We start from the raw sequence: 24,310 nt of genomic DNA, 5'->3' as shown, positions 1-24,310 counted from the left end.
GCGACACCCGATGTTCCTCTCCCCCTCGGACCAATCCCCTCCATTTCATGGACTCCCTTAGTGCCATAGCCAGAGGCTCAATTGCCAATGCAAACAAGGGGGACAGGGGGCACCCCTGCCTCGTCCCTCGGTACAGCCGGAAGTACTCCGACCTCCGCCGATTCGTAGCCACACTCGCCACCGGGGCTCTATATAGCAGCCTGACCCAGCTGATGAACCCCTCCCCAAACCCAAGCCTCCGCAGCACTTCCCAGAGATACTCCCACTCCACCCGGTCGAAGGCCTTCTCCGCGTCCATGGCTGCCACTACCTCCGCTTCTCCCTCCACCGAGGGCATCATGATGACATTGAGGAGCCTCTGCACATTAGTGCTTAGCTGCCTGCCCTTTACAAATCCCGTCTGGTCCTCATGAATCATCCCCGGGACACAGTCCTCAATTCTCGTAGCCAGCACTTTTGCCAGCAACTTAGCATCCACATTGAGGAGCGAGATCGGTCTATACGACCCACATTGCAATGGATCCTTGTCTCGCTTCAGGATCAGAGAGATCAGCGCCCTGGACATTGTCGGGGCCAAGGTCCCCCCCTCCCTTGCCTTATTGAAAGTCCTCACTAGCAACGGGCGTAGTAGGTCCACGTATTTCCTGTAAAACTCGACCGGGAACCCATCTGGCCCTTGGGCCTTCCCCGCCTGCATGCTCCCCAGTCCTTTAATCAGCTCCTCCAGCCCAATTGGCGTCCCTAAACCAGCCACCTCCTGCTCCTCAACCCTCGGGAACCTCAGCTGATTCAAAAAACGTCTCATCCCCTCTCCACCCGCTGGGGGCTCAGACCTGTACAGATCCCCATAAAAGTCCCTAAACACCTCGTTTATTCTCACCGCACTCCGCACCGTATTCCCCCCTCTATCCTTAACTCCACCTATCTCCCTCGCTGCCTCCCTCTTACGAAGCTGGTGTGCCAGCATCCGACTCGCCTTCTCCCCATACTCGTACGTCGCCCCCTGTGCTTTCCTCCACTGTGCCTCTGCTTTCCCTGTGGTCAACAGGTCGAACTCCGTCTGGAGGTTCCGCCGCTCCCTAAGTAGTCCCTCCTCGGGGGGCCTCTGCATACCTCCTGTCCACCCTTAAAATCTCCCCCACCAACCTCTCCCTCTCCCTGCCCTCTCTCTTCTCCCTGTGGGCCCTGATGGAGATGAACTCTCCCCTGACCACCGCCTTCAGCGCCTCCCAGGCTACCCCTACCTGCACCTCCCCGTTGTCGTTGGCCTCCAAATATCTTTCAATGCACCCCCACACCCGCCCGCACACCACCTCATCCGCCAATAATCCCAAATCAAGATGCCACAGCGGGCGCTGGTCCCTCTCCTCCCCCAACTCCAGCTCCACCCAATGCGGGGCGTGGTCTGAGATGGCTATGGCCGAATACTCCGTTCCCTCCACTTTCGGGATTAGCGCCCTACTCAAAATTTAAAAATCTATCCGGGATTAGGCTCTATGGACGTGGGAAAAGAAGGAAAATTCCCTGGCCAGCGGCCTGACAAACCTCCATGGATCCACTCCCCCCATCTGGTCCATAAACCCCCTAAGCACCTTGGCCGCAGCCGGCCTCTTACCCGTCCTGGACCTAGAGTGCCCGCGCCTCCCGCACCCTCCAGTCCCCCAGGCGGCGGACCCCCGCCCCGGCCACCTCTCCTACTTCCAGCTCCCCTTTGGCCAATGCAGCAGCAACCCTATTTCCCCCCCTCACCCCGCTAGATCCACATCTAGCCATTTTGCTCCCCCCATAACACTCCCATAAGTCAGCTGACTCCTGCTGACCCCAGGCTCTCCCCCCATTCCATCGACCCCCCCCCCCCCCCCGGCAGTCAGTGTGCGCTCCTCTCCAGCACCGCCCATCCCCCGTCCTTCCCTAGCGCAGGAAAAAGCCCGCGCTGTCCTGAGCCGGCCCCGCCCCCTCTGGCGCAGCTCCTTTTGTGGCCTTACCCCAATTCCCCATCCCTGGGCCTCCACTCCCCCTCTTCCCTCGTGGGGGTCTGCCCCTCCAACACCGACGCCCACACTCTCCCACAATCTCCCCATCAAATCCATTCACCCATCCCCATCCAGCACTCAAACCAAAGGAACATTCCCTAAACGTAATAAACACCATATACACAGTAAACATCCCCCCACAACTAACCCTCAATTTGAGTCCAACTTTTCAGTCTGTATAAAGCTCCATGCCTCATCAGGCGTTTCAAAATAGTGGTGCCGATCCTGGAACGTGACCCACAATCGCGCTGGCTGCAGCATACCGAACTTCACCCCCTTCCGGTGGAGCACCGCCTTAGCCCGATTGAAGCCAGCTCTCCTCTTAGCCACCTCTGCACTCCAGTCCTGGTAAATTCGGATCTCCGTGTTCTCCCACCTGCTGCTCCGCTCTTTTTTGGCCCATCTCAGGACACACTCTCTGTCCATAAAGCGGTGAAACCTCACCACCACAGCCCTTGGCGGCTTGTTGGCCTTGGGTCTCCTTGCTAGGACCCGATGAGCCCCATCTAGCTCCAGGGGCCTCGGGAAGGCTCCCGCACCCATCAGCGAATTGAGCATCGTGCTCACATATACCCCGGCATCGGGCCCCTCCACTCCTTCAGGGAGACCCAGAATCCGAAGATTCTTCCTCCTCGACCTATTCTCCAGGTCCTCAAATCTTTCCGCCCACCTCTTTTGCAGCGCCTCATGCGCCTGCGCCTCCACCTTCACCGCCAGGCCCAAGTTCTCGTCCTCGTTCTCCGAGGCTTTTTGCCGCACCTCCCGGATCGCCGCCCCTTGGGCCTTCTGGGTCTCCACTAGCTTCTCAATCGCCGCCTTCATTGGCGCCAGCATTTCTGTCTTCAGCTCCTCAAAGCAGCGTTTAAGAAACCCCTGCTGCTCCTACGACTACTGCGCCCTTGCTGCTTGGTCTCCACCGCCGCCATCTTGCTTTTCCTCCCTCGCACTTTTCGCTGCTCCAAGATCACTTTTTTCACCGCTCCACTCCTGGTCCAATCCATATAATGTCAGGGGGACCTTGCTCTCACCTGCCACACTCGAAGTCGTTGAACAATTGCCGTTGGTGCCCCTCGAGAGAGCCCAAAAGTCCGTTCCCGGCGGGAGCTGCCGAACGTGCGACCTACCTAGGCATAGCCGCAACCGGAACACTCTTATGCACTTGTCGATGCTGGAGAGACATTGAGAGGTCAGGTGGTGAGCAATATTCTCTCAACTGCACAGCCCTGCAGAAACCCAAAGGTTCCCACGCAGGCCACATAAAAGTCATGCCCTTTAAATTACCGTGCATGCACACCTGTGCAAAATAATTTAAAGGGCCTGTCCACTTAAACAAATCAGCCGAACACAGCAGAAATTAAGGATAGTTTGGAGATGTGCACATTGTATCTTGCCCCTCTCCTGCTTTTGTAACCATTCTCTTTCAATTGTTACAAATGCTGAATGTCTGAAATTCAGTTGTTGCCAAAGCAATGAAATTTCATGTTCGGGTAACTAATTCAGGCTTACATCGTTATAACCGTTCATTAATATGAAACTCTAGCTATCTATTAAGGGGTTCGCAGAAGATTCCTGGCACAATTGGGAAGTGGAGCAGGGAGTTCTGGTGCCATGGCCAATGTTTTGTTGCTGTGTGCAGACATTAAATGTTGCAATAATGCAGATTATTTTTTCCTTTATACATTTAATGTTTATGCATTTAATTTGATATTGAAAAATATGAACGGTTGTATTTTCTTTCAGTTACTGTACTTGACATGAACATAAACCAGTTCCTCAAAAGTCTAGGCTTGGAACACATACGGGATATTTTTGAAAGGGAACAGGTAGGTGAAAATCAAAACATAATTACTCAGCAGGTCAGGCAGTATTTGTGGCGTGAGAAACAGATAATATTTCAGGTCAATGATCTTTCTGCAGAACAGGAAAAGGTTAGAGGTGGAACAGATTTGAAGCAAGTACAGAAGCAGGAAATGTATAGAGCAGGCTGTAGAACATAAGGGGTGAGGTCTGATAGGCAGGAAGGCAGGAGAGATTAAATGACAAAAGGGATGGTGGTGCATGGTGGAATGAGATGGTAATGGGATAAGTAAAGAAACAAAAGATGGATCTAGGAGAGGTTTAATCAGAATAGCAGTCACCTCACCAACAGCAAGAAATGGGGGCAGAGGCTATAGCCTGAAATTGTCGGGCGGCACAGTGGTTAGCTCTGCTGCCTCACAGTGCTGAGGACCCGGGTTCGATCCCGGCCCTGGGTCACTGTCTGTGTGGAATTTACACATTCTCCCATGTTCGCGTGAGTCTCACCCCCACAATTCAAAAAAATGTGCAGGGTAGGTGGATTGGCCGTGCTAAATTACCCCTTAATGGGGGAAAAGATAATTGGGCGCGCTTAAAAAACCATCTGAAATTGTTGAACTCCATGTTGTGTTCAGAAGACTATGAAATGCCTAATTGAAAGATGAAGTGCTGTTCCTCGACCTTACATTGAGCTTCATTAGGACGCCCAAGGACAGAGAGATTAGATTAGGAGTGGGATGACAAATTCAAGAGAGAGACAAATAGAAGCTTGGGCCCATGTGGACTGAACACATTGTTCTGTAAAGCAATCACTCATCTGCCTTGATCCCCCCAATGTAAAGGGGACGATATGGTGAGCAGCATACTTAACCAAATGAAGTGCAAATAAATCACTGTTTCACCCGGAAGTAGTGTGTGGGGCCCTGAAAAGTGGGAAAGGAGGAGGTAAAAATGCAGGCGTTGCATCTCCTGGACTTGCACAGGATGGTCCTGCGGAAAGTGAATGAGTTTTTGGAGATAGGTGAGGAGTAAACAACGATATCACAGAACCAGTGGTGTCTTGGAAGGTGAAAATTAATGCTTTTTTAGCTTGGGAATGACATTTAAAATTTGAATAGCTGTTTCCTCAGCTCCAGGTTTGATGATATGCTGAAATTTTCAGATCACTTTGGATGTGCTGGCAGACATGGGACATGAGGAGCTCAAAGAAATTGGAATTAATGCCTACGGGCACCGTCATAAATTAATCAAAGGTGTCGAACGGCTGCTTGGGGGACAGCAAGGTAAACTAAATTAGGAAAATGCTGGCTTATTCTAAGTTGGAAACGATAATATTTTGAGTAGCTGCTGAACAGAATTTTAAAACTACATGCCTAACCTTTGACTCGGGAAACTGATGTGTGTAGGTCTGAAACCCTTCACCTCACTAATTGTCGAATGCCTTGTTGAATAAGAATTATTTCAATCAAAATTTATACTGATGAGTACAGCCTATTCCTATCATTTTGTTTCAGTTGTCTCTTAGGAAGAGTTGGTTACATTTTAGTATTAAGTGTGTAACGTAAAATCAGCAAGTCTCAAATGTTACTAGCCAGTGGAATGTTGCATTGGTAGTCAAGTGTATTAGTGAGATCAGACCCAAGTACTGTGTGCAGTTTTGGTCACCTTACTTAAGAAAATATATACTTGCATTGGAAGCAGTTCAGAGAAGGTTGACTCAGCTGATTCCTGGGCTTATGGGCTTGTCCTATGAGGAATAGTTGAACAGGTTATGCTTATACTCTTTGGAGTTCAGAAGAATGTACGGTGATCTTATTGAAACGTTTAAGATTGTGAGGGGACTTGACAGAGTAGATGCTGAATGCATGTTTGCCCTCAAGGGGGAATCTGGAACAAGAGCACACAGTTTTAAGATGGGAAATTTCTTCTCTGAGGGTCATTGGTGTTTGGAATTCTCTTCCCCAACAAACACTGGAGGATGGGTCATTGAATCTGTTCATTCTGAGTTATATTGATTTTTCATTGACAAGGAAGTTGAGGGTTACAGGGAACAGGTAGGAAGTGGAATTAAGACCATAATCAGAGCAGCCATGAACTTATTGAATGGCAGAGCAAGCTCAAGGAACCAAATAGCGTACTGCTGCTCCTATTTCTTTTGTTCTTATGCTGTTACTAAATGATTTTCTTCCCTTTTAATCATTAAATCTGCTCCCTATACCAGAAGTTCATTTGACTTTCAGGACACCTCTTACAGAGGAGCTTGTCCAGTCCTGATTGGTTCTGGGCTATGCCATGTTTTACTTTTCCCAATGTCTTGACATGTCTGTTCACTATTGTGAAACCACCTGTGCCTAATGGCTGTTTTTGTGCACCGTAAGATTGCTGGTTGAATTTAATCAGCTAATATTGATTGCCATCTTCCCAGGTGCAAATCCTTATCTGACTTTCCATTGTGCTAGCCAAGGAACCATTCTTATTGATCTCGCACCAGATGACAAAGAGTACCAGTCTGTGGAAGAGGAGGTACTGTTAACTTTATAACCAATGGGTTTTCTTCAAAGTTCAATAATTTATGCTCTAGATTTCCCTCTATAAACTTCTCTCTATCTCCCTCAACTCCTTTAAGGCCCTGATTAAAATCAATCCCTATGACCAAATTTTTAGTCAACCCATCTAATATTTCCTTTGACTGAGTGCCCATCTTTTCATTATGTTTGAGTGCTATTGGTTTTTTCATATATCAAGGTATTATATAGTTGTACCTTGATTTATTATAGTTCTGTAGTTCACTGCATATATCCCTTTAAACCATGATTGAATGCGGCTAATTCAAGTTCATACCCAGTGTGCAGTACTCTTGTGTTATGATCTCCTCACCAAGTGCATCTGCAATGATCAAATAACTTTGCGAATAGTTAAGAGTGCCATGCACATTTTTTAATTTTAACACACCTGTGTCAAGTGTTGGAAAATTACATCAAAGCTTGAGCACGCAACGTCAACTTTCAAAGTTCTCGTGTTTATATGGGCAGCATGGTAGCATAGTGGGTAGCACTGTTGATTCACAGCTCCAGGGTCCCAGGTTCGATTCCTGGCTTGGGTCACTGTCTGTGTGGAGTCTGCATGTTCTCCCTGTGTCTGCGTGGGTTTCCTCCTGTTTTGATTTATCAGTTCCAACTGAAGTTCGTTCTTCATTTAAGAGCAGAAATGAACGCAACCATAATTTTTTGCAGGGTATTTGGTAAACATAATAATCCAGCTTAAAATAGCTATTATTCTTGGTTGTTCGCGTGTTCACTAATCCAAAAGAAGGTGTGCATATATTGCGGCTACATTTTTGCCTTCTTGTTCCAAATGTAATTGTGCTTACTAAATATATATTTGCTATCTAAACCTAGCATGCAAGTTTGCATTGCCGTTGCGCTATCTTGCCCCCTTCCCTCCTGCCCTCTTCTCCCCTCGCCTACACTCCACCCCTCCTCTATGATTCCCACCCCTCCACAACCCTTATCCCTCTCTCACCGGTTGTTAGCCCTTCGGCGTCTCTCCTCCCCCCGGCTGTCTTTATCTCCCTCGCTCCCGGTCTCTCTCTCCACGCCGCCTCTCTCTCTCTCCCCCCCGCCGTCTCTCACTCTCCCCCGCAGTCTCTCACTCTCCCCCGCCGTCTCTCGCTCTCCCCCGCCGTCTCTCACTCTCCCCCGCCGTCTCTCCCTCTCCCCGCCGTCTCTCCCTCTCCCCCGCCGTCTCTCCCTCTCCCCCGCCGTCTCTCCCTCTCCCCCGCCGTCTCTCCCTCTCCCCCGCCGTCTCTCCCTCTCCCCCGCCGTCTCTCCCTCTCCCCGCCGTCTCTCCCTCTCCCCCGCCGTCTCTCCCTCTCCCCCGCCGTCTCACCCTCTCCCCCGCCGTCTCTCCCTCTCCCCCGCCGTCTCTCCCTCTCCCCCGCCGTCTCTCCCTCTCCCCCGCCGTCTCTCCCCCTCCCCCGCCGTCTCTCCCCCTCCCCCGCCGTCTCTCCCCCTCCCCCGCCGTCTCTCCCCCTCCCCGCCGTCTCTCCCCCTCCCCCGCCGTCTCTCCCCCTCCCCGCCGTCTCTCCCCTCCCCCGCCGTCTCTCCCCTCCCCCGCCGTCTCGCCCCCTCCCCCGCCGTCTCTCTCTCTCCCCCGCCGTCTCTCCCCCTCCCCCGCCGTCTCTCCCTCTCCCCCGCCGTCTCTCCCTCTCCCCCGCCGTCTCTCCCTCTCCCCGCCGTCTCTCCCTCTCCCCGCCGTCTCTCCCTCTCCCCCGCCGTCTCTCCCTCTCCCCCGCCGTCTCTCCCTCTCCCCCGCCGTCTCGCCCCCTCCCCCGCCGTCTCTCCCCCTCGCCCGCCGTCTCTCCCTCTCCCCCGCCGTCTCTCCCTCTCCCCGCCGTCTCTCCCTCTCCCCGCCGTCTCTCCCTCTCCCCCGCCGTCTCTCCCTCTCCCCCGCCGTCTCGCCCCCTCCCCCGCCGTCTCTCCCCCTCGCCCGCCGTCTCTCCCTCTCCCCCGCCGTCTCTCCCTCTCCCCCGCCGTCTCTCCCTCTCCCCCGCCGTCTCTCTCTCTTCCCACCGCCGTCTCTCTCTCTCTTCCCACCGCCGTCTCGCTCTCTTCCCACCGCCGTCTCTCTCTCTCTCTCCCCATCTCTCGTCCCGCCGGCCCCTTCTCTCGTCCCGCCGGCCCCTTCTCTCATTCCGCCGGCCCCTTCTCTCATTCCGCCGGCCCCATCTCTCGTTCCGCCGGCCCCATCTCTCGCCCCGCCGGACCCCTCTTGACCTGTCGGCCCCTGCCATCTCTCGTCTCCACCCACCCGCTCTCTGTCGTCTCCACCCCGCCCTCTCTTGTCCCCACCCCCCGCCCTCTCTCGTCCCCACCCCCCGCCCTCTCTCGTCCCCACCCCCCGCCCTCTCTCGTCCCCACCCCCCGCCCTCTCTCGTCCCCCCGCCCTCTCTCGTCCCCACCCCCCGCCCTCTCTCGTCCCCACCCCCGCCCTCTCTCGTCCCCACCCCCCGCCCTCTCTCGTCCCCACCCCCCGCCCTCTCTCGTCCCCACCCCCCGCCCTCTCGCGTCTCCACCCCCCCGCCCTCTCGCGTCTCCACCCCCCGCCCTCTCGCGTCTCCACCCCCCGCCCTCTCGCGTCTCCACCCCCCGCCCTCTCGCGTCTCCACCCCCCGCCCTCTCGCGTCTCCACCCCCCGCCCTCTCGCGTCTCCACCCCCCGCCCTCTCGCGTCTCCACCCCCCGCCCTCTCGCGTCTCCACCCCCCGCCCTCTCGCGTCTCCACCCCCCGCCCTCTCGCGTCTCCACCCCCCGCCCTCTCGCGTCTCCACCCCCCGCCCTCTCGCGTCTCCACCCCCCGCCCTCTCGCGTCTCCACCCCCCGCCCTCTCGCGTCTCCACCCCCCGCCCTCTCGCGTCTCCACCCCCCGCCCTCTCGCGTCTCCACCTCTCGCGCCTCCACCCCCCGCCCTCTCGCGCCTCCACCACCCGCCCTCTCGCGCCTCCACCCCCCGCCCTCTCGCGCCTCCACCCCCGCCCTATCGCGCCTCCACCCCCGCCCTCTCGCGCCTCCACCCCCCGCCCTCTCGCGTCTCCACCCCCCGCCCTCTCGCGTCTCCACCATCCCCCTGTCCTCTCTCGTCTCCACCCCCACTCGCCCTCTCTCGTCTCCACCACCCGCCTGCCCTCTCTCGTCTCCACCACCCGCCTGCCCTCTCTCGTCTCCACCACCCGCCTGCCCTCTCTCGTCTCCACCAGCCGCCCGCCCTCTCTTTTCACCCATTTGGTTTACTCTTATACAAAGCATCTTCTTTTATATCATGCCTCAAGATATCCTAAAACAATGCATTCAGCTATCACAGTCTTATTGTCTGTTGGGGGAATGGACATTGACAAAAATGTTGTTATTTAGATGCAAAGCACAATCCGTGAACACAGAGATGGTGGGACAGCAGGTGGAGTTTTTAATAGATATAACATTATTAAGGTAAGAAGTTACTGTATTTTTATACTTCAGTGTTAATAATTTGCAGTGGTTACTTTAGCTTTATTTAATTGTTCAGAAAATGCTTAGTCTATTTTAAATTCAAACTAGTCATTTCTGGACTTCTGTGGGCCACGCAGACAATTGCTTGCCTTTGCACTAATTAATGAAAATTAATTGGATGCATCATTTTGGTGGCAGTGAATGTTGCTCTGTCTTCAAACTCATACCTGCTGAGTATCATTTTTTTCATGATTTTAGCTCTGTCCAACAATCCTGTGGTTCTCTTATAAGTAAAACAATTTGCTTTGCATTCTCTTGACCCTCTTTGGTATTTTTAATATTTTTGAAATGATTGCTTGAGAAAGCAAAATGTCTTCTGGGTTCAAATGTCAATATTCACCTTTATTAACACCTGCTGTTCCTCACTTGTTCAGACTTTATATAGTGAGAATTTCTTGCATCCTATGGGGAAAATACCTCAAGATGCTGTCTGTCCTTCACGATACACTCCAACTTTTAAGGTTCAACTCCCATCCTTTTTATCCAATTATCAGTGTCATAGATAAAGCCACCTCAGATTACCTCCTTGTCTTTCTCTCTCTACCCACATCCCACCTCCCCCTCCAAACTTACTTTGTTCCCCATCTTGAGAAACATCTCTTCGCCCCCCACCCAGTTCATTTAAAACTGTGCATTCAATTTCCCAATTGTCTCGTCTATTGCCCTCTATTCACCGCAACATTTCTGCAGCCACCATTGTGCTCAACTGCACCCTCATCTCCACTTTTGACGTTCTTGTCCCCATTAAAGCCAGCTCTCTCTGGTTGTTTTCCCCTCAGTACTGCCCTTGTCTTTGTTTGTCCAAATGACGCAGCGTTGGACAGATATGGTGCACAACTGGTTCAGCCATTCACCACCAGATCTGGCTGAACCACATAAACCATTATCATGTCCTGCTGTTGGCTGTGAAAATAGATTTGTATTCCAGGATCAGAAAAGTAGCATATTTTTTAAATGAAGAGAAATTGCAGAACTCTTGAGGTGTCGAGGGTGTCCTGGTACATAAATCAGGAAAAGTTAGTATAGCAGGTACAGCAAGTTATTATAAAGGCGAGTGGAATGTTGTCATTTATTGCAGGAGGAATGGAAGATAAAAGCAAGGGATGTTTTATGACAGTTGTACAGGGCGTTGTTGAGACCACATCTAGTGTACCATGGACAGTTTAGCTCTCCTCCCTTAATAAAGGATATAAGTGCATTAGAAGCAGTTCCGAGAAGGTTCACTCAACAGATAGGGTTATCTTACAAGGGTAGGTTGGACAGATTGGACCTGTATCCATTGCAATTTAGAAGATTGAGAGGGGATCTTATTGAAGCATATAAGATGCTGAAGGGACTTGACAAGGTGGATGGCAAAAGGATGTTTCCCTTTGGAGAGATAGCTCTAGGGGCCACAGTTTGAAAATAAGGAATTTTCCTTTTAAGGTGGAGATGAGGCTACAATTTTCTCAGTGGCTTGTGGAATCTCTGTCTTCCCCAGAGAGCGGCGGAGGCAGGGTCAATAAATGTTTCTACGGCAAAGATCGATAGATTCTTAATTAACGAGAGAGTTAAAGGTTATCGGGGAAGGGCAGAATGTGGCATTGAGGCCATTTCTTTTAAGACCTTAGGATAAGGTCCATCAGGAGCCAGGGACTTGTTAGCCCACAGCTCCAGCAATGTTCTCAGTATCACTTCCTGATGATTGTCATTTTCTCGAGTTTCTCCTTCTTTCCAGTTCATGATTTACAGCTATTTCTGGGATGTTACTTGTATCCACAAAAGTGAAGAACAATGCAAAATACCTTTTCAAATCATCTGCCATCTCTTTATTTTCCATTATTGATTCCTGCAATGGTTTTTCTTCCTACTCCCATTCCCTTTTTTTAATTCTTGCATCATATGTGAGCATTGCTGGAAAGATCAGTATGTGTTGCCCATCCCTAATTGCCCTTTAGAAAGTGGTGTTAAGCCACTCTAATTTCTGCAGTCCATGTGATGTACAGCACTAAGGTGATGTTAGGGAGGAGGTTCCAGATTTTTGACCCAGTGACGGAGTGATGGCGCAATTCCAAGTCAGTGAATGAATGATTTGGAGAAGAACTTGCAGTTGCTGGTCCCCTTCTTTTATCCCTTGTCCTTTCTTGGTGATAGAGGTCCTGGGTTTGGAAGGCACTGTTGAAAGAGCTGTGGCAAGTCACTGCTACCACACTGCAGCCAGTGGTGGAGGGAGTGAATGTTTAAGGTTGATGGGGTGCAGATCAAGTGTTGATGCATCTTGAATGTTGTTGGAGCGAACAACAGAAATAAACTGATGGACATGATTTCACTTATTAAGACATGTACAAACAAACTAGAATCAACATAGATGAAACATTGATTAACAGGCAATTAATAGATCAAAATAAAGAAACGGTACTTGAGCATTGACTAACTAAAGCAACCTGGATGCAATATCAAACTTCAGGCCAATCTGTAGCATTACAGGAAAAGTCCCACAGTCACTCCCAGCTCGCCAGCAGTGGTTTGCTTCTCCCCTGCTACACCACATCAAAACTTGCAGCATCCTTCGACATTCGTCCCACTCAGCCTGAGTTTCCCCAAATACGATCATCACCTGCAAAGCATACCTTGGCGACTCTTCATTCCTTAAATCTTCACAAATTCCATCTATTTTGGCCCTTTCTTTTCAAAAGAAACTAAACTCTCAAGAGCATCTTGCTTGATGGTCAAGACGGAAACCATTCCCCTGTTCCTCAGCAACAGCCTTTGTTTCTGCAACTTACACAACATCAATCCTTTTTTTGAGATTTTATGAAAAGGTTTTAAAATGCCAACTCACTTCAATGGCTTTCTGCTCACGTTTCTCTCCCATGGTAGCCAGATCACATGGGCATGTCTCTAAGCTGAATTGTTTATCTGGATTCTTTTTTAATTTGAGTTACAAATATATTTCAAAACATTAGCATCATTCATAGAATTTTTTTTACAGTGCAGAAGGAGGCCATTCAGCCCATCGAGTCTGCACCGGCTCTTGGAAAGAGCATCCTACCCAAGGTCAACACCTCCACCCTATCCCCATAAACCAGTAACCCCACCCAACACGAAGGGCAATTATGGACACTAAGGGCAATTTATCATGGCCAATCCACCTAACCTGCACATCTTTGGACTGTGGGAGGAAACCGGAGCACCCGGAGGAAACCCACGCACACACGAGGAGGATGTGCAGACTCCGCACAGACAGTGACCCAAGCCGGAATCGAACCTGGGACACTGGAGCTGTGAAGCAATTGTGCTATCCACAATGCTACCGTGCTGCCCGTAAATGTTCACACTTGTGTGACAAGAATGTTACTGCCACTTCCGAGCCCAAGTCTGAATGTTATCCAAATCCCGCAGGATGGGAACACTGACTATTTCACTATCTGTGAATTCTCAAATGGTACTGAACGCTACGCAGTCATCAGCAAACATCCCCTCGCGCCCTTCCGCGGCCCCCCTCGCGCCCTTCCACGGCCCCCCTCGCGCCCTTCCGCGACCCCCCTCGCGCCCTTCCGCGACCCCCCTCGCGCCCTTCCGCGACCCCCCTCGCGCCCTTCCGCGGCCCCCCTCGCGCCCTTCCGCGGCCCCCCTCGCGCCCTTCCGCGGCCCCCCTCGCGCCCTTCCGCGGCCCCCCTCGCGCCCTTCCGCGGCCCCCCTCGCGCCCTTCCGCGGCCCCCCTCGCGCCCTTCCGCGGCCCCCCTCGCGCCCTTCCGCGGCCCCCCTCGCGCCCTTCCGCGGCCCCCCTCGCGCCCTTCCGCGGCCCCCCTCGCGCCCTTCCGCGGCCCCCCTCGCGCCCTTCCGCGGGCCCCCTCGCGCCCTTCCGCGGGCCCCCTCGCGCCCTTCCGCAGTCCCTCGTGCCCTTCCACAGCACCGTTGCGCCCTTCCGCGGATACCTCTGCAACTCCAGTTTAAACCAACACCTGCTTCTGGATTCTTCTGCTTGAATTAAAGATAGAGGCGGCTTGCCTTAAAGGCATGTGTCCATTAATGATCCGTGAATAAAAAATGTCACGGCAAAAGCAGAAGAAATGAGACATTCGGGAATAAACAAGAAGGACCCTTACAATAAGACTTTTTTTTTAGTAAGGGGCAATATAGCGTGGCTAGTCCACCTACCCAGCACATCTTTGGATTACGGGGGGGACCCACGCAGTCCCGGGGAAAATGTGCAAATGCCACATGGTCAGTGACCCAGGCTGGGATCAAATCCAGGTCCTCGGCGACGTGAGGCAGCAGTGCTAACCACTGTGCCACCATGCCGCCCTCACTAAGACCGTTCATATCCACTTCTTCAACTTCTTCCAGCATCCAATCCAACAAGGATTATTTTTTTAATGTAGGAGACCTCAGAAAGCTGTAGCTTAAAGGGACTTGGGGTTCCTTGTTCTTGCCTGAAAACTAGCATACAGGTCCAGAAGGTAATGGGGAAGGCAAATCGAATGCTGGCTTTTATTTCAAAGAGGCTGGAGTATAAAAGGCGAGGTGTTGCTGAAGCTGTACAAGGTACTAATGAGGCCACATTTTGAATACTGTACCGTTGTGGCCCCTTTATTTAGGAAATATATATTATCATTGAAGGCAGTCCCGAGGCGGTTTACTGGGATGATCCCGGGTATGGAGGGACTGCCTCCGTGAGGAAAGATTGGACAGGTTGGGTTTGTACTCCTTGGAGTTCAGAAGCATGAACGGTGATATAATTGAAGCATATAAGATTCTTAGGGGGTTAGATGGGTAAATGTTGGGACGATGTTTCCACTCATGGGAAGGCATAGTCGTAGAATAAGGGGGTGCTTATTTAAGACGGATTTAAGGAAGAATTTCCTCTGACTGGTGAATCTTTGGAATTCTTTACCCCAGGAAGCTGTGGAGGCCGAGTCCTTGAATATTTTCAAGTCTGAGATCGATAGGTTTTTAATCATTGGGGGAATTAAGGGTTACGGAAATAATAATAATAATAGCTTCTTGTCACAAGTAGGCTTCAATGAAGTTACTGTGAAAAGCTCCTAGTCGCCACATTCCGGCGCCTGTTCAGGGAGGCTGGTACAGGAATTGAACCCGCGCTGCTGGCATTGTTCTGCATTACGAGCCAGCTCTTTAGCCCACTGTGCTAAACCAGCCCCTTTAACGCAGGAAAGTGGACTTAGTGTGAGATCAGCCATTATCTTATTGCATGGCAAAGAAAGCTTGAAAGGCTGGATGGCCTGTTCCTGTTTCTTATGGTCTTATAACCACAGCTCACATTTTGAAACTCTCATGCATTTGTTACCGGAAGGCTTCACTATTCTAACACATTCTTGGCTTGCCTCCAACCCTCTACCCTTAATAAATTTGAGGTCATCCAAAACTGCTGCTTTTACTTAACTTGCACCTAGCCCTGTTCACCCATCAGTCCTGTACTCACTGACCTACACTGGCTCCTAATTTTTTTCGCAGTAACATTGCCGTGTTTGTAAGCATTGTCAGCTTACCTGTGACAATAAAGATAATTTTTAAAATTCTCGTCTATGCTTTCAAATGCCTTTGTAGCTTTGCCCCTCCCTATTTCTGTAATATCCTCCAATCCTAGCTCCAAGATTAATCCACGCCTCTACTTCTGGCCTATTGAGCATCCCTGATTTTGATCACTCAGCCATTGGTGGTTGTGCTTTCAGCTGTGAGGGCACTAAACTCTGAAACCTCCTTAATCTCTCTGCTAGTCCACCTCACTTTTCTCCTTTTAAGACTCTCCTTAACACCTACCACTTTGACCAAGTTTTTGGCCGTCTGCTCCAACATTGTCTTATGTGACTCAATGTTATACCTTTATTTTATAATGCCCCATAAAGCACTTTGAAATGTTTTTATTACGTTTGTTGTTTTATAAGTTCTCATTCCAGCCAAAGAAAGTTTATTTTAGTTCTCAGTTTTTAAAATTGGCATCAGGTTTGCATTTTCTTGTTCAGAAACTGAGTTTTGTTACACTAGGACTCTCAGAATGGCAAGACTTATTTTCTTTTCTTGCTAGGTTGCATGAAGTCCTCACGCTCAGTTTCATAATGGGCACCAATTTTTTCTCTAAACCGCATAAATCTTCAACTCTGCACTTGTAAGCTCATAGAAATGTTTCTGCAAAGCGCTGCAATTTTCTGGCGGTATTTGAAGTGGCCATCTTTGAGGAATACACCCTTCTAAAAAGAGCAGTTTATCCATACCACTTACTGGCATTAAGTTTTATATTGGTTACTAATAATATTGGTTACTACTAATAATAATAGTTGAGGACTCTGGGTCTGTGCTCGTTGAAGTTTAGAAGGATGAGGGGGGATCTTATTGGAACTTACAGGATACTGCAAGGCCTGAATAGAGTGGGCGTGGAGAGGATGTTTCCACTTGAAGGAAAAACTAGAAGCAGAGGACGCAATCTCAAACTAAAGGGATGATCCTTTAAAACAGTTGAGGAGGAATTTCTTCAGCCAGAGGATGATGAATCTGTGGAACTCTTTGCTGCAGAAGGCTGTGGAGGCCAAATCACTGAGTATCTTTAAGACAGAGATAGATAGGTTCTTAATTAATAAGTGGACCAGGGGTTATGAGCAGACGGCAGGAGAATGCGGATGAGAAAATATCAGCCATTCAGCCATGATTGAATGGCAGAGCAGACTCGATGCACCAAGTGGTCTAATTCTAGTCCTATGTCTGTAGTCTAATAACTGCTGCAGACAGACCCCTCTGACTTTTTTTTCTGCTTTCTGTCAACACAAAGCCTCTCAAATGTCAATCCTTTCCATGTTTCGGTGAAGGATTTGGGATCCGATGTAATCCTTCAAATCTATTTCAGTCTGCAAAGATGTTACAACTGGGCTTTTCTGCTTGTAGATACTCCTGTCCCAGAAGTGGCTGGAAACCTCTGTGGTTCTGTGTGTCTAGGACAACAACTGAAATTCTCCTGCAGTCCAGATAGTACGTTTTAGGGACAGAGCTTTGAGAAAACAGAGGTTAACAAATTCATTAGCAGAATACCTATTCTCCCGTTATTCCTTTGTGGATCAGACTCATCAGGGTAAGGTGGAATGCATTTTGTTTCTGCAGTAACCACTTTCTGTTCCTGCGTGCTAAAGTCTTCCCAAACTTATTCATATGATGGCTTGCCTTGGCGTTTACCAAGTGTCCTACTAGCAGGGTGATTCAAGACCATTAGCATTTTTGGCTCAGCAATGCACAAAACCCAACTGAAGATGTTTTTAAGAAACCCGCCCTCAAAATTCTGCACTGCTTTGGTATGATCTTGTACGGAGATTGAAGGAAGACGATTGAAGGAAGCTCAGGCCTGCCCATTGGAAAATTGGCGACTATTCAGACCTGCACCTTTTTTAAAAATTCCTTTAGGGGATGTGGGCATTGCTGGTTAGGCCAGCATTTAGTGCCCATCCCAAGTTGCCCTTCAGAAGGTGGTGGTGAGTTGCCTTCAACCGCTGCAGTCCTTCAGGTGCAGGTACACTCACTGTGCTGTCAGGGAGGGAGTTCCAGGATTTTGTCCCAGCAACAGCGAACAAACGAGTGACTTGGAGGGGAACCTCGAGGTGGCGGGGTTCCCAGGTATCTGCTGCTCTTCTCCTTCTAGATGGTAGTGGTCTTGAGTTTGGAAGGTGCTGTCTAAGGCACCTTGGTGAGCTAATGCAGTGCATCTTGTACATGTTACACACTGCTGCCATTGTTCGCCAGTGGTGGAGAGTTTGAATGTTTGTGGAGGGGGAAGCAATCAAGCAGGCTGCTTTGTCCTGGATCGTGTCGAGTGTTGTTGGAGCTGAATTCATTCAGGCAAGTGGAGAGTATTCCATTACACTCCAGACTTGGGCCTTATAGATGGTTGACAGGCTTTGGGGATCAGGAGGTGAGTTACTCGCCATAGGATTTTTTGACCTACCCTGGTAGCCACAGTATTAATTTGGCTAGTTCAGTTTCTGATCAATGGTAACCTCCAGAATGTTGATTGTGGGGGATTCAGCGATGGTAATGCCATTGAATGTCATGGGGCGATGGTTAGATCCTCTCTTGTTGGAGCTGGTCATTGCCTGACACTTGTGTGGCATGAATGTAACTTGCCACTTGTCAGCCCAAGCCTGGATATTGTCCAGGTCTTGCTGCATTTGAGCAGGAAATTGCTTCATTATCTGAGGAGGCGCTATGGTGCTGAACTTTGTGCAGTCGTCCAAAAACGTCCCCACTTCTGACCTTATGATGGAAGGACGGTCATTGATGAAGCCCCGATGGTTGGGCCTCGGACACTTCCCTGAGGATCTTGAGCTTCAAGATCCTGAAGATTCCTTGAGCAATACGTTTGCATTTATTACACAGAAACTTAGACTTCTGGAGGAGGCCTGTCTGGACGCCATTATATACTTGGGCTAGATGCCCTGAACCTGCCCATAAATTTACTCCAGGATGCTTACACATGTTAAATCACCAGTGTAGGATCCAGATTGGAAGCTGTATTGGGAAAGTCTTTTTCTTACATAAATTGTACTTAAAAAGCAAATCTATTGAATGATTCCACCCTCCCATCCCCACCCCAGGCCTGAATTTAGTAATATAAAGCATTTAAAAGCTGGAATTAATTCAAAAGCCGATAAACCACTGTATAAACCATTCCGTGCATTTGAAAATACTTTAAACCACTTGTAAACAATTAAAAGCTAACAGATTAAAGTAATTGAAAGTGCTTAAAAGGTTAAAAATTGTTCCTTACTTTACTCAGCTACATTTACTGTAAAATGCTCTTTCCCATTTATTTCCCTTTTAAGTGCTTTTAAAATACCTTCCAAGCCTTTTCCATGTTTCCTACAAACTCAAAATCAATTAAAAACCTTTGAAAGATTAAAAATTGTGTTTGAAAAATTTCAAAATTTGAATTCAATTTTTAAAGATGAAATCTTGAAATGAAAAACCGACTTCAGTGAAAGCGACTGAGGTTGTCAAATTGTTGTAAAAACCCTGCTGATTCAATGATATTCTTTGGGGAAGGAAACCAGCAATTCTTGTCTGGCCTGACCAAATGTGACTCTAGTTCCACCCTAACATTGTTTGTTAACTGCTCTCTGAAACTGCCTCGCAAGTGATTCTGATACCAAAACCTTTGGTTCAAAAATTATAAAACATCCCCACACTTCCGAGGAGCTAGCAATTTGCAATCAACGCAGGCCTTGCCAGCATCACACATCTCATGAATGAATAAATAAAAGGAATATAATTGAGTGAATAGCTTCCTTCATATCATCAAGGAAGAAATAGCGAGGCATCTGGATGGAAATTGTCCCATTGGGCAGACGCAGCATGGGTTCATAAAGGGCAGGTCGTGCCTCACTAATTTAGTGGAATTTTTTGAGGACATTAACAGTGCGGTAGATAACGGGGAGCCAATGGATGTGGTATATCTGGATTTCCAGAAAGCCTTCGACAAGGTGCCACACAAAAGGTTACTGCATAAGATAAAGATGCATGGCATTAAGGGGAAAGTAGTAGCATGGATAGAGGATTGGTTAATTAATAGAAAGCAAAGAGTGGGGATTAATGGGTGTTTCTCTGGTTGGCAATCAGTAGCTAGTGGTGTCCCTCAGGGATCAGTGTTGGGCCCACAACTGTTCACAATTTACAAAAATGATTTGGAGTTGGGGACCAAGGGCAATGTGTCCCAAGTTTGCAGACGACACTAAGATAAGTGGTAAAGCAAAACGTGCAGAAGATACTGGAAGTCTGCAGAGGGATTTGGATAGGCTAAGTGAATGGGCTAGGGTCTGGCAGATGGAATACAATGTTGACAAATGTGAGATTATCCATTTTGGTAGGAATAACAGCAAAAGGGATTATTATTTAAATGATAAAATATTAAAACATGCTGCTGTGCAGAGAGACCTGGGTGTGCTAGTGCATGAGTCGCAAAAAGTTGGTTTACAGGTGCAACAGGTGATTAAGAAGGCAAATGGAATTTTGTCCTTCATTGCTAGAGGGATGGAGTTTAAGACTAGGGAGGTTATGCTGCAATTGTATAAGGTGTTAGTGAGGCCACACCTGGAGTATTGTGTTCAGTTTTGGTCTCCTTACTTGAGAAAGGACGTACTGGCACTGGAGGGTGTGCAGAGGAGATTCACTAGGTTAATCCCAGAGCTGAAGGGGTTGGATTACGAGGAGAGGTTGAGTAGACTGGGACTGTACTCGTTGGAATTTAGAAGGATGAGGGGGGATCTTATAGAAACATATAAGATTAAGAAGGGAATAGATAGGATAGATGCGGGCAGGTTGTTTCCACTGGCGGGTGAAAGCAGAACTAGGGGGCACAGCTTCAAAATAAGGGGAAGTAGATTTAGGACTGAGTTTAGGAGGAACTTCTTCACCCAAAGGGTTGTGAATCTATGGAATTCCTTGCCCAGTAAAGCAGTAGAGGCTCCTTCATTAAATGTTTTTAAGATAAAGATAGATAGTTTTTTGAAGAATAAAGGGATTAAGGGTTATGGTGTTCGGGTTGGAAAGTGGAGCTGAGTCCACAAAAGATCAGCCATGAATAGTGGAGCAGGCTCGAGGGGCCAGATGGCCTACTCCTGCTCCTAGTTCTTATGTTCTTATACTAATTATTTCAAAGCCCTTATGTTTTGGCCTACATGCTGTTACATCAGGAACAAATCTGAAAGTGGCTTAGAAATAGACTATATTTTGTATGTTGAGAGATAGAGAAAGCTCACTTGGTTTAAGTTGGTGCATTCAAATTCCTCTTTGCCAAAATGTGTGTAAAATTGTTTTCAGATTCAGAAAGTTGTGAACAAAAAGCTGCGGGAGCGGTTCATTCACAGGCAGAAGGAGGTAGCAGAGGAAAATCATAATCATCATAACGAACGGATGCTCTTTCATGGTGAGTCATTAGAGGCTTCAGAATGAAATATAATTTGAGTACTTATTGTAAATCAAAATCACTGTCCTGTGAGGCCACATTGATCTTTTGCACATATTAATTTTTATTTTGCCACCTGCCTACTCTAACTTTTTCCTTTCAGGGATATTAGAACAAGATCTTGTACAAATATAAATTTCTATAGTGCATGGGTACAATTCTATTTCCTGTTCCCTCACCCAAAATAAATTGGGTGGTTTGTGATGGTTGAATTACTGTTATGAAAGTCAAAATGTCATGTAACCTTTTCTTATCTAAAAGTTCTGTTTATAACACAATATTCTGCGCACAGGCAAGAGAAAGATTGGAAGATATGAAAGAAGCACTGGTTATTCTAAAACCAGATGATTTTGTTGTTCGTTTGACTTTAAGAAGCCCAAATAGAGTTTTAGATTGTGCCTCTAGCTAAGCCAGTTAGCCTGCTGTCCTTCCTGTTCTTTTTTTAAAAAGATATTTTTATAGTAGTTTACATTTTACAATGTACGTAAAGATAGATGAGACGGTTACAGTTTGCATGTTCCTTTTCGGCGCCTCCCACCCCCCCTACCCTGTTTCTAGGTCTTATCGTAGGCCCTTTATTTTGCCATGGGTGGTTGTTCTCCTGTTTTCACCCCCCCCCCTCTTGTTTGTCAGCTTCCTGTGGTCCCGGTGGCTCCCGTGTGTAACCCCCCCCCCCCCCCCTCCCCACCTTGTGGAAGCCATCTTCAGATCCTCAGATGGTGTACTTGATCTTCTCCAGGTGGAGAAATTCCGATAGGTCTGCCAGCCAGTCTGCAGCTGTGGGTGGTGCTGCTGATTGCCAGCCGAGCAGGATTCTCCAGCAGGCCATTAGGGAAGCAAATGTAAGGGTGTCCGCCCTCTTCCCCAAATTAAGTTTTGGCTGGTCCGATACCCTGAAGATTGCCACTTTCAGGCACGGCTCCACCCTCACCTCCACAACTTTGGACATCGCCTCGAAGAAGGCTGTCCAGAACCCGACAAGTCTGGGACAGGCCCAGAACGTGTGGGCATGATTGGCTGGGTTTCCTTGGCACCGTTCACATTTGTCCTCCACCTCCAGGAAGAACCTGCTCATTCGGGTTCTTGTCGGGTTTGCTCTGTGCACCACTTTTAGCTGCATGAGGCTTAGCATTGCGCAGGAGGAGGTGGAGTTGGCCCTGTTCAGAGCTTTGCTCCAGAGTCCCCGTCCTACTTCTGTCCCTTACTCTTCCTCCCATCTTTCCCTTATTTCATCCAGTGGGGAAAGTGTACTTTCTAAAAGTCGTTTATATATATCCGCATTTCCCAGACTGTCCGCGTTCAGTGACTCCTCCAACATTGTGTCTCTTGGGGCCCTTGGGTACCTTGTCGTCTCCTTGCGGAGAAAGTTTTTGATTTCCAAATATCGGAGTTTCTGTCTATTCGGTAGTTCCAAAGACTCTCCCGTCAGCTCTTCTCGGGTCACTAGTCTGTGTAACAGTCCCTAATCATCAGTGTCCCTACCCCCCCGTCCTGTCTCCATCTCTAAAAGGTGGCGTCTAGCATGGCTGGTGGAACCTGTGGTTGCCACAGTTGGGGGCCATGGTGGACACCTCAGTCAGACCAAAGTGCTGTCACATCTTGTTCTCGGTGTTGCTACTACCACTGGGCTGGTTGAATGTTTTGCCGGCGGGGATGGGAGTGCTATCGTGGCAATGGTCTGGAGGGCAGTTCCTGTGCAGGAGGACTTTTCCATCCTCACCTATTCCATGTTTGGTTCCCTTACCCATCCCCTCGCTCTTTCCGCCGTAGCTGCACAGTGATAGTATTGCAAGTTCGAGAGGGCCAGGCCTCCCATGCTTCTTCTCCTTTGCGATGTTTTAGGGATTAATTAATTCTTCACTCTCTATATCTCTCTCTCTCCTCCTCCAACACCCCCCCTCCCTCCAAACACCATAATCATTTTGTCTATTGCTTGGAAAAAGACCTTGGGGATGTGGATCGGTAGGACCTGAATAGGAAGAGGAACCTGGGCAGTACATTCAACTTGATCGTCTGCACCCGCCCCACCAGGGAAAACGGAAGTGCATTCCATCTCTTGTGGATCTATGTCCAGTCATGGGTTATCTGAATCCCAAGGTGGCGGAATTTACTTTGGGCTATTTTAAATGGTAGAACCTCCGGCCCTGTCCCTCCCCTCTCGGGTTCACTTGTGCCCAGGTTGAGTTTCTAGCCCGAGAAGGCTCCGAACTCTCCCAGAAGCTATTTAATGTCATGCTGTTTTTCAGGTAGTTCACTCTTTTTCGCATTGTGTAATATTTATGTGCTAGAAAAGTTCTTTCCCTTTTTGAGGTCTGCTTGTCATCGTTTACTGGCTAGGGAGTGCAGAATTGTTTGGGCCAGCTCTGCGCATTAATATTAGTGGCAGTAGACTATTTTCTCTAAGTGTCAGCTGAACTCTACAAACCTGGCAGGTTTAGGATCAGGTTACTGCTTGTCACATGGAAACCAGAGATACTAATGTCCCATTAACACTAGTATAAAAACAGGCTATGTTACTTCAACAACAAAAAGACAAAAGTGGAAGTTAGCTTTGCATTTAATGTTTGTCCTCCTGCTCACCAATGGTCCTAAAGCATTTCACTTCATCTAGCACCCTGCTAAATCACTTGGATTCATCAAGTTTCAGTTGCTGACCTTTCAGTTTGTCTTTCCAGTGCAACTTCTATTATTTAACTACTGGACATGGTGCAAATAATTTATTTGGCCAAGTTCATTTTTGTTTTCCATATAGACCTAAACTTTGTAATGACTGAAGCAATATATGTGAGTTGAAAATTGTCTTGTAAATCCATGTTATGTTAAGCTAATGTGAATTATCTACTTTCATTCTAGGCTCTCCATTCATCAATGCGATCATTTACAAAGGGTTTGATGAAAGACATGCATACATTGGTGGGATGTTTGGTGCAGGGATTTACTTTGCAGAAAATTCCTCTAAAAGTAATCAGTATGTCTATGGCATAGGTGGAGGTACTGGATGCCCAACCCATAAGGATAGGTCATGTTACATATGCCACAGGTAAGGGTAATGCTTCCTCTGTGGAAAATGTTTCAGGTTTATTTTATTGTGAAAAGCAAAAGCATGACTGATAATTCAGCACAGCATTCAATTTGGGAAAAGAAAATATTCTAACTTGTTATCTTGTGTCCCGGACAATATTTAACCCTCCATTTAACACCCCACCCCCACATCACCAAAATAGATTCAATTTTGGGCCAGATCTATCAGCCTCTGGATAGTAGAATGGTACCCTGGAAGATGCATGAGGGAGTTCCTTAGAAGTTCCAACTCAGTGACTCTGTGGGAATTGGTTGGAAAGTTTGAACTTCTGATGGGCTTGTTTGGATCCTCAGATAAAGCTCCCAAATCTGAGTTGGAGACTTTGAACAGTTCTAACCTATTTACCTGAATAGTTACCACAGAAATGTTCTCCAGAAAAACCCTAGTGTAACTCTTGGTGACTACAGAACTGA

General features: G+C 48.4%; 1 protein-coding gene across 3 annotated transcripts in view; it reads left to right on the top strand.

Annotated features, from left to right (window-relative positions):
* LOC140429706 (poly [ADP-ribose] polymerase tankyrase-1) overlaps positions 1 to 24,310 on the top strand; it is a 204,039-nt gene that overhangs the window by 170,928 nt on the left and 8,801 nt on the right. For all 3 annotated transcript variants that reach the window (XM_072517034.1, XM_072517033.1, XM_072517032.1), the window contains 6 exons: positions 3,774 to 3,856; positions 4,993 to 5,113; positions 6,256 to 6,353; positions 9,739 to 9,813; positions 20,671 to 20,776; positions 23,669 to 23,855. In XM_072517034.1, the coding sequence (XP_072373135.1) occupies positions 3,774 to 3,856; positions 4,993 to 5,113; positions 6,256 to 6,353; positions 9,739 to 9,813; positions 20,671 to 20,776; positions 23,669 to 23,855 (670 nt within the window). The remainder of the gene's footprint in view (positions 1 to 3,773; positions 3,857 to 4,992; positions 5,114 to 6,255; positions 6,354 to 9,738; positions 9,814 to 20,670; positions 20,777 to 23,668; positions 23,856 to 24,310) is intronic.

This window comes from Scyliorhinus torazame, chromosome 9 (assembly GCF_047496885.1).
Source record: "Scyliorhinus torazame isolate Kashiwa2021f chromosome 9, sScyTor2.1, whole genome shotgun sequence".
NCBI classification, from domain to species: domain Eukaryota; kingdom Metazoa; phylum Chordata; class Chondrichthyes; order Carcharhiniformes; family Scyliorhinidae; genus Scyliorhinus; species Scyliorhinus torazame.
This window is presented reverse-complemented; position numbering and strand designations above follow the sequence as displayed.